Here is a 9,826-nt window from a genome sequence, read left to right on the forward strand (position 1 = left end):
TTTAAACGTAAATTTTATAAAGTGATTGTCAGACAAGATATATTTACAAAGTGTTGAGCGGTCAAAAGCTCACACTCTAGAAAATGAAAATAACAAAAATGAGAATTTTGAGATAGACGTATAGGCATACTAGTAGGAGTAAGATTAGAAATGAAGATATTCAAGACAAAATAGAAATGAGATGATTCAGATATACGAGGAGGAGGAGATGCACAAATACCAATACTTGAGTGAGGAGGATGTGTGAATGTTGAATATGTTGGGCATTAGAAAAAGGTAGTGAGAGGTAGTCCAAAGAATTATTGGGGATAAGGTAATTAGATAAGACATGACATATCTACACCTTAGCGAGGACATGATCTTAGATAGAATGTAGGTAGTCGAGCGTTATCTAATAGTATTTTATTTTTCGGGGGGAGGGGGGGTTAAGTTATTTGGTTGTTATTATATATCTCCTTCTACTGTCTTATTCTTCAATTTTATTATTTTTTATTTTTGCTGCCTCAATTATCGTATTATTTTGTTGTTGCTACTATTCTATTCTATATTATTTTTTGCATGACTTACTCGACAACTAAATTTCCTTTCTATATTGTTTTTGATATGTTTTTTACTTGAATTGAGATTCTATCAAAAATAACCTCTCTGTATAACAAGACACGAATACGACGTGTAAACACCACCCTTCATATACCCACTTGTGAAATCCACTGTATATTATTGTTGTTGTAATTACTATTTCTTAAACATGCTGTGAAACTTGTCTGGTTTACTGAAACCTGTATAAAATGTTAAAAGATTTATGTTTGAATTGGAGTAGAAGAAGAAAAAATGTTGAGCATAGTTATGGGATGGGGAGCTAGAGTGACACATATTATTCTGATTTACTCCACTAGAAAAATAGACCAGAATACTCAGTAGTAATCTATTTGGTAGGGTTGAGTTTGGGCAACTGTGACAGCAGTGTTACTGCCAGTGGCTTCAGCCGTAAAGCAAAAAGCAAATGGAAAATATATTTACTGCTCACTCCACTAGCACACAACTATGAGCTATGGTCCCAACCCCTATACTTTTGTCTGCTGCTAATTAATTACTTTCCAGCAGCACTGAAATCCATTTTCATGAGTAGAAGATCATACTAATAAAGTGCGTCCCCTAGTGGATTGAGCATTGTAATCAGTGAGAAATTCGAAATTACTAGTGGTACTGATTAACAATTGACAACCAACCTCCTTCTTCTTCTTCTTCTTTGATCCCAATGTTTGATTATTATATTTACAACATTCCCTCTCTTTTCTTCATCTCTATATTTTGAATTACGTCAGATCCAATGCACATGGAAGTCAGCTGAACCCCACTCCCCTACGGCACGTGCACACCTCCTCCTACTTCTATACATCGATGATCGATCTCACATACTACTATTGTAGAATAAGTATACTAACATGAATAAAATAAGCACATTAGTTCAAATTTGTGCTAGTATACTATTCAAATTGTGAGTATGTAGTTCAAAAAGGGGTCATGTATTTTGTTACTTGCACATTTTTTAAAATTAAGAGGTACAGTTCATGATATCAAATGTAGTTTATACAACTCTTTTGGTACTCACATGTGATTGGTGAATTTCTCTTGCTTGACACAAGGGTCCCATAGAAAGGTACATACATTTGCTTTGTACTTCTTCTCACATTTTTCTTCCTTTGCCTTTTATGGGGCTTCTTTTGAAACAGAATAAAATATCAAAGAAAAACTTTATGCCAAAAATCACACAGATCAGCAAGCGAAATAGTACCCAATTAGTTCTATTGCCACCGCCTTACCTGCAAACTAGCTTCCACCTTTCTCCATTCTTGGAAAATTTGACCATCTTTCTCTGTTTTGTTTGTACCATTTTATCTCCCCAATCTTCAATATCAACAGTTGACTATGTCCTTTTAACTGTCTTTTCCAACTACTATATTCTTGGGTAAAACAAAGCTAAATACTTGGGGCTTATTATTGAAGATTAATACGAAGACAAAATATTTTGATGAAACAAGATTATCCCCACAACACCAACTAGCAAATTAAGCAAACCAGACACATTCATATTTTTATGGCCGGTGGGCAAATCCCATTAACTTCTTTCCTTCAAATAGCATTGGCCATTTTTCCTAAAAACTAAATGACAAAAATCTTTAAATCATGAATCTTTTCAAGTCCTTTCACAAGTCAAACGAAATAGCTAGTCATATGCATGCCCACATTTCCATGAAAGACGCGCTTCCTTCCTCCAACCATAAAAGAAAAGATAAAAATACAATTGAAATTTGCACTTCCAAATAGAATCACCTCTTCATATTCAAAGCAGAACAAAACAGCTTTCATCATTTACGCAAATTCATTATCCTCTTCCCCTTAAAAAAAGCCAAAAATATGCCCAAATAAAACAAGCTTTTCAACATCAATAATAAATTTATAAAAACAAAGTGCACACACAAGAATGCTAGTTAGACCAGATTTCGCACGCACCTAGTGTATTTTGTCTCGGATTCTCAACTTGTATTCATTGACCACAGGCCACACATCGTCGAGTGAGCTAACTAGTTTATATTTTCAAATTCAAAATTGCAGATCCATCACCATCCTTTTATGCTCAACACAGATAGACAATCACTGGCTAGCACAGAGAGTCTCAGTGTACTTTTACCATACAAAAACAGAACCAAAACAACACATATTTTTCAATGCAGATAGTTCCTACTCATGAGGAAGGTTGCAGATTGCAGATTGCAGAAAAGAAGGATCAGTTATGGCACTGCTAAAATCAAGAAGGATTCACATAAATAGCTTCTTTACACAAATATAGCAAGGTGAATGGCTGTACACCGATAAAGCTAAACTAAGCTGAAAATAGTAGTAGTAAATAGTAAATGCTGATCTAAAACTAGAAATGGAAAAGGATTCTTGAAACTCGCCGTGTTAATTAAAACCCCCCTTCAGCAATTGTACTGTCATCTTCATATCCTTCAAGGCTTCAAAATTACCCACTGGTAACGTCCCTCTAATGGCGCATCCTTCACAATATCGTAATTGTACCTGCAAGCAATCACCATTACCATAAATTCATTACCTTAGCTTTTTTTAGTCATGCTAAAATGAGCTGGTGCGGTGTATGTCAATTTCTTATCATGCGCACCCCGTAGCTTTTAGTACTTACTTTTCTGCGAATCTTTTTTGCTCGCGCTTTTCTGCTTCTGCAAAGAACTCTTCAATCTCCGCTTCTGGTGGAAACTTCGCCGCTGACGGCAGTTTCCGGGGATCATCACTGCCAGACGAAGATGATTTTTTGGTTGTCGTGGATGATGACTCCATTTCTTCCGAGTCTCCGGTATGCTCACTTGTCAAATTCTGCTGATCAATTTGCTTGAAATTTTCACTGCTCCAAAACAAAATTGACACAACAACGACAACAAAATTAGAAAACACAGAAACGCTTTTTTTTTTCTACATCTAAACACACGTAAAAACAGCAATTATATATAGAAGATGAATTAAATAAATTCAAGTAGAGGAGAAATTTATTGTTACGGTTTCCAGTTAGAGAATGAAGAGGCACTTACAGGCAAAGAGAACTGAATTTGTCACTTCAAATTCTGAAAGGGAAAAAAACGTATATAATTATAACAACGTAATGTTTACCTGAAACCGCCGTTAAAAGAAGCCGAATTGTCAGTTTCGAATTCCTCAGCCTGCACAATTCAAAATTTAAAACCGAATTTATTTTATTTATTTTGAATTTATTCAAGCAGTTATGGCATATCAAAAACGACTAGTTAAATAAACAATAAATGCCGTTCTTTGCATTTAACCTCTACCTTCAGATCTAACGATTTCAAAATATTCTTCTTCATCATAATAACTTCACCAGACTCATAACAACTCGAAAATTGAGAATTCGCCGGAATGTCAACTGACGTTACAGATGTTGCCGGGGAAGCTGAATTTTCACTAAAATCAACTTTTCTTTTCTTCGTTGACGAGCTCAAAGTACTCGTAACCTCCACTTCGTCATCGTTACCTCTTGTTATTAAACCTCCATTTTCAATCTCTTCTACCTTCATCTCGCTGAATTTTTCGCATTTCTTAAGATATTCTCCCATGGAAGCCTTCATGTAAATGCCTTGATGAAAATTGCCTTCATGTATATATATATATATATATATATATATATATATATATATATAAATACGAATTTACAAAAAGTAACAGGAAAGAGAAAAGAGATTTCACTTTCCGTCTCTTTCAGTAGCAGTGACACCAGAAATTAGTTAGAAAGCAGAGAGAGAGAGGGGCAAAATAGGAAAGCCAAAAAGATAAAAGATTTAATCTAACGGTGGAGATTTAACGAAGCGGTTACGGGAAAGAGAAACATGTGGTCCTAACTCCGTTAACGGTGACAGCAGGCACATGGCAATGCCGTTAAGAAGATCTGGCCGTTTCGTAGGAGAATGATTACCGATAGATTAACGAATAAGAAAGTGACACGTAAGAGTATTCGAATTGACCGGGTAATGCCGGTTGAACTAACCGGGAATCAAAAATGGGTAAAACCGAATCGGGTAGAAAGTGCGTAATAAACGAACCGTACGAAAATTCATGCAAATTGGATTTCCGAAATGCCTCTCTGGTAAAAAGCAACCAAACACTTTTTCATTAACTCATTTTCTTAGTTTTTAAAAGAAAAATTAGTTTTCTTTCTTTTCAAAGTTGTATACTCCCTCCTCCCATTTTACTGTCTCAAATTTTCTAATTTGTTATTTCATTTTACTTATTTTTTTCACTTTTTAAAACAAGATATTTTTTTATTATTATTCTTTTAGTATAATTGACTACTCATTATTAGGCATTCTAGAAAAATATTACAAAGAGAAGTACCATTAAAAGTACACCATTAAGAATATAAATGGTGCTTTGTTATTAGTCATCCATCAATATTGAAACTAATAACAAGACACAATTAAGAGGGGTAAAATGGTAAAGTTACATTATCAATCATTGTTTTCTTAATAGCTATGACATCCTAATTTGAGAGGGGTAAAATGAGACGGAGGAAGTAATTGTTTTGTGAAGTACTATTTGGATATGAATAAGGACTCACTTCTCTTTCTTTGAAGTACTACTTAATAAGATATGTTTTGTTGGTGTATTTTTAGATGTTCGGATCAACTTTCACTTAGCTCGACTCTAAATTTATGGATGAGAAGAATTATCTAATATTTTGCACTTAAGCCGAGGATCCTTCAAAAAATAACTTCTCTGCTCATGAGATTTCACTAGATAAGTTGTTGTCGCCGTCTTTAATTTTTATGAAATATAAGATGTTTATTGAATGATAATCATTTATATATTCATGAATTACCTAGAGTTTTCTACTCCCTCCATCCCATTTTATTCATCCCAAATTTTCTCATTTGATTTCTCATTTTACTTGTCATTTTTCATTAGTCAAGACAAGATTATTTTTTTTTCTTTTTTACCCTTAGTATTAATTTATTTTTTCTCCAAATGGTAAAATAGTTATATTATTAATTGTTTTTCTTAATCAATATGGGATACACTAGTTTTTTTGTTGTTGTTGTTTTTCTTAATCAATATGCAATATTAAATTGGAACTAGTAATAGGACGGGGGAGTATATTTGTGCATGGGCCAAGTAGAATTTGCAATTGTTGAAATAATTGCTAGAGACTATAATACTAATATCTTTATTTTATACGATTAGTTCTTGTTTGGTCCAAATAATACAAGTTTTCACAAGTTCAAATAGTATGGAAGTGATCTTGTGCTAGTACATAACTGAAGAAACTTCTCTAGCACATGTGGTGCAAGGAGACATTTTTCTAAAAAAAAAATATAAATGTCATAGTCTAGGAATTAAATTGAAAAATACAAGTGAGTGTCGATAAATTACATTTTTTAAATAATGGAATTCTTTAGAATACTTTAATTTATTAGGTTCCTCCTATACCACTTCTTATTTTTTCTATACATGCATATGAAATTGAGATAAAGAGTTGTCAAAAATAACAATAATATTATCCAAACAGATATTACAAAGATTTTAGCATAACGACAAAAACAATTAGCCTCAACTACAGGAAAGCTATTGGGTGATTATTGTTTACTTGTAAGACTTCAAAAGTTTTCATTCATATTCATTTCATTACTAAGCCAAGTTTTTTTTTTTCAAGAGGTTCTCAAATTTCAACAATTCAAGTAGATGTTATATATTAATTATAAGTTCTCCTTTCATATATAGTTGTGAAAAGTAGTTTTGTTCATGTCGGCATTGGTTTTTAAACTCATTATTATGTAACGATAAAAGGTCTCACTTTATTTATTGATGATTTAGTGTGGTTGCATCATCACATTTTTCACCCTCATTTTTGCCTTGTTTATTAGTACTTACAAATCCTACTTTATCTTTTACATCTTTTCTATTGTAACTCTATTCCATATCCTATTTTTCTTTATAATAGTATAGATTTATCCTTCAAATTGGTGACGTGTGGCACCATGTAACATATATTCGTTTTTGATGTTTCGATATACTACATGTCATGAAAATTGGGCAAGTTGTACCTTATAATAAATTGATGAATTTATGATTGGCAATAGGTTAGGTTATTAGGTTTGTCAAAAAAGTCTCCAAACTCAAATGCAAGTATATTTTTGCACTTAATTTGCAGGGGGACACGTCTGATATATGGTATGGCACTTGATTAATTTGGTATAGGACAATATGCGTGTAATATGGATCATTTACCATACGTTAAAATAACCTTTGACTTCCACTCCAAACTTATATCTTTGTTCGTAATCTTCAACTACTTATAGTACTACGACATAACAAAAACATAAAGAACCATATGGAAGGGTTATTGAATGTTTTTATTTAATTTGAAGGCATCGAAAAATAGGAATTAAAAAAGAATATGTAAAAAGCACTTCTCACTATTTTTTATTTTGGTATATAGTCGATATTTGGTATTCATAATTCATTAGCTTGGTCTATATATTAAAAGGAAACGCGTTGTCTATCAAAAAAATTTCGATCGATTTTCACTAGTTAGAGATTTTTAATTAAAAGACGAGGAATCCCACCATATAAATGTGCAATGCACCGTAAGAAGTGGCACATCCATTCTTGTCCAAGAGATGTCCATTAACACTCGATCTTCCACTGAAAAATTATAGCGTAGATAGTTAAAAAGAAATTATATATTTGTTATATATGTATGTTGAATCCCTTTGAATTTTTCGTATATTTACTTTTTATATTTTGATTTCTCTTAATGAAAATTTGGTGTCCATTAAAACAACAAAGTGAAGCAATAAAGCACTAAAAATATAGGCGACGTATAGCTTCCCTGTATAAATATATCGGACAAGAAGGTAGGTATTATAATATATGGTTGAAATTAATTAAGAAGCATATAAACTACAAGAAGGAAGAAGGAAGTAAAGGAATAAGTGAAATTTTCAGCTACATTTTATATTGTTTCAATTGAACTTTGAGAATTACCGTAATTCATATTAATACGATCTTCATTCCACTTGTTGCACTATATTATCGTATTGTACCAAAAGATCTTACTAATAGGTTAACGCTTTAGGAGATTATTTCACACGTCAATTTTTTTTATATAATCGATATTCGAATCAGCTTGTGCACACCTTAAATTAGACGGACTCTCACCAATATATACACCAGATGCGTGTAAGTTTTACTCCAAACCAAATATAGATAGTGATCATAACTCTGATCTTAGGTATACATGTAAGCAACATAAATTCGGAGTCTTTAACGGAAAGTGAGTGCCGAACAATTCTCATAAAAGAGAGTGAATGCAAATGAATGAATGACAATTAATAAGTATTAATTATAAGCAAATTAAAATATATAATACCCGTTACAAGTTATAACTATTAAGTCAAGTCTTTCGACTTTACGCAACATCGAATGCCCATTTCAAACCTTACACTTTTTCCATTAATAGTTTTTAAATAATTAGGCAAAAGGAACTAGAAGTTAGGCAAAAATAATCCAAACCAAGGTCTACTAGTTATAGAAGAGAATATCTTTCGTGAAAAAGTCATTTTCTGGTATTCGATATGATGAAAGTTATTCTCCATACATTCCGGCAATAAGTTTATCAACAGAATTGAAATACACACAACATATTATATATTTAGTATAAAGTATACAAAACCTGTACATTTTATACACATTTGATAAACTAGATGGCAGGCCAAATGATTCAGACGCGTAATTATCCCTAAAAAAAAAAAAAATCATTGAAAGGAGGATAATGATTTCTCTCACTTATAGATTTTCTGACAACGATCTTAATTTTAAAATCCATGTATATTACTCCCTTCAACTAACACTTATATTAATCTCTAGTACTCAAATTTTCATCAAAACTCTTTTCAATTTGTTGATATTATTATTATCTTTAACATATTTTTTTGTTGTTGTTGTTACAAAGAAATTAGTAATATCTTGGACGCACATAGGATTCCAGTTCATGAGTCCATATTGATCAGTTAAGGGGTATGGTAAATATCAAAGACTTAGATGTATAGAGACAAGGCCCCCTAAAAACAAGGGCAAATGTCTCTTTATATTTGTTTTGCTACTTGTCTTCACATGCCATCCCTTTCCTGCAATGCTATGTGGAGGACCACCTCATCTTCCTTCTATACCCAAAGTTATGGATGTAACAATCCTGAAATATACGTGTTGCTATATAATACCAATATTCAGCTACAATCTAACATGAAAATATGTTTAACCACAATTGAAACAATAACTTAGCATTAACTCCAAGTAAATTTGAGTCCGCTATGTGAATTCTTACTGATTCATCATATATTGACTAGTATTATACATTGTTAGATAATTTGTAATATATAGAGATCTTAAATTGAACAGGCACATCTGTTCGTAAAAGAACATGACTATTCTAATAAGTCCTCAGTATCACCTAGTAAGAGGCCGTTGATTGGACTAGAAAATTTAGGAAGGGGAAGTCTTGCATTGCAAGCAACCTAATTCCTATGTTATAGCCCTCGTTCCCTTCTCTACCTTCTCACGGTGGGATGGAAACAAGAGAGGTCAACTGGAGTGGAAGCCAAAAGACGGGGCCGAGAATCTGTGATCGATGCGAAGAACCACTCCCAGATACGATTCTACTCCCCCTTCGTACTACCATGAGATTCTTGCTCGGCTTTCTTTCGGCTTAAGAAGGCTGCGGTGAGAATCTCGAAGTTTTGTGTATATAAGGACTCTCTTGAAGTATCGAAAGAAAAATGTACATGTATAAACAAGGGCTTTAATTTGTTGTTTCCTTAGGGGGATTGCTTGTATTTTTCTCAATCTATATACGGGCAATATCTCTTTAAGGAAAGCCGATTCTTTCACACCTTCAAGTCATGTCTTCTTCGATTGTATTTTCCTATTTTTCTAACATATATGATGGTTGTCTACCTACTGTAGCCTTCTTTCTTCATATAAGCTTTGGAACCAATAACATGAGCAAGCTCACACAAGCGGAACTTTTTGAAAGTTATTTTTCTTTTTTAATACTTGTTCAAGCATTTACAACAACTCACAGCGACTCAGTCACAAACTATTGATGTGATGAGATGTGAACAACTTTTTGAAAGCTCCAAGTGCTCTCACGTTATCTGATATCCATTCTATAAGTTGCACTAATAAAACTTTTTAAACAGTTAAAATATCTATAACCTAAATGGAGGAACAAAAGTACTGATAA

General features: G+C 32.8%; 1 protein-coding gene across 1 annotated transcript; it reads right to left on the reverse strand.

Moving 5' to 3' along the window:
* Window positions 1-2,772: 2,772 nt before the first annotated feature.
* Window positions 2,773-4,199, reverse strand: LOC107840297 (cyclin-dependent kinase inhibitor 7). The gene is made up of 4 exons (XM_016684120.2): window positions 3,861-4,199; window positions 3,685-3,734; window positions 3,203-3,421; window positions 2,773-3,081 (listed from the first exon to the last, which is right to left on the reverse strand). Exons 1-4 carry the CDS (start codon window positions 4,155-4,157, stop codon window positions 3,012-3,014), a joined length of 636 nt encoding a protein of 211 aa, XP_016539606.1. The 5' UTR covers window positions 4,158-4,199; the 3' UTR covers window positions 2,773-3,011.
* Between the last annotated feature and the right edge of the window lie 5,627 nt (window positions 4,200-9,826).

This window comes from Capsicum annuum, chromosome 8 (genome assembly GCF_002878395.1).
Source record: "Capsicum annuum cultivar UCD-10X-F1 chromosome 8, UCD10Xv1.1, whole genome shotgun sequence".
Taxonomy (NCBI): Eukaryota; Viridiplantae; Streptophyta; class Magnoliopsida; order Solanales; family Solanaceae; genus Capsicum; species Capsicum annuum.

Bases quoted from the DNA above. Each gene is read 5' to 3' on its own strand.
- LOC107840297 (XM_016684120.2), bottom strand. From the start codon at position 4,157: ATGAAGGCTTCCATGGGAGAATATCTTAAGAAATGCGAAAAATTCAGC. The intron at 3,422-3,684 runs GTAAACATTACG...GTTTTGGAGCAG, and splicing joins TCTTTTAACGGCGGTTTCAG to TGAAAATTTCAAGCAAATTG. The intron at 3,082-3,202 runs GTAAGTACTAAA...GATTGCTTGCAG, and splicing joins CAAAAAAGATTCGCAGAAAA to GTACAATTACGATATTGTGA.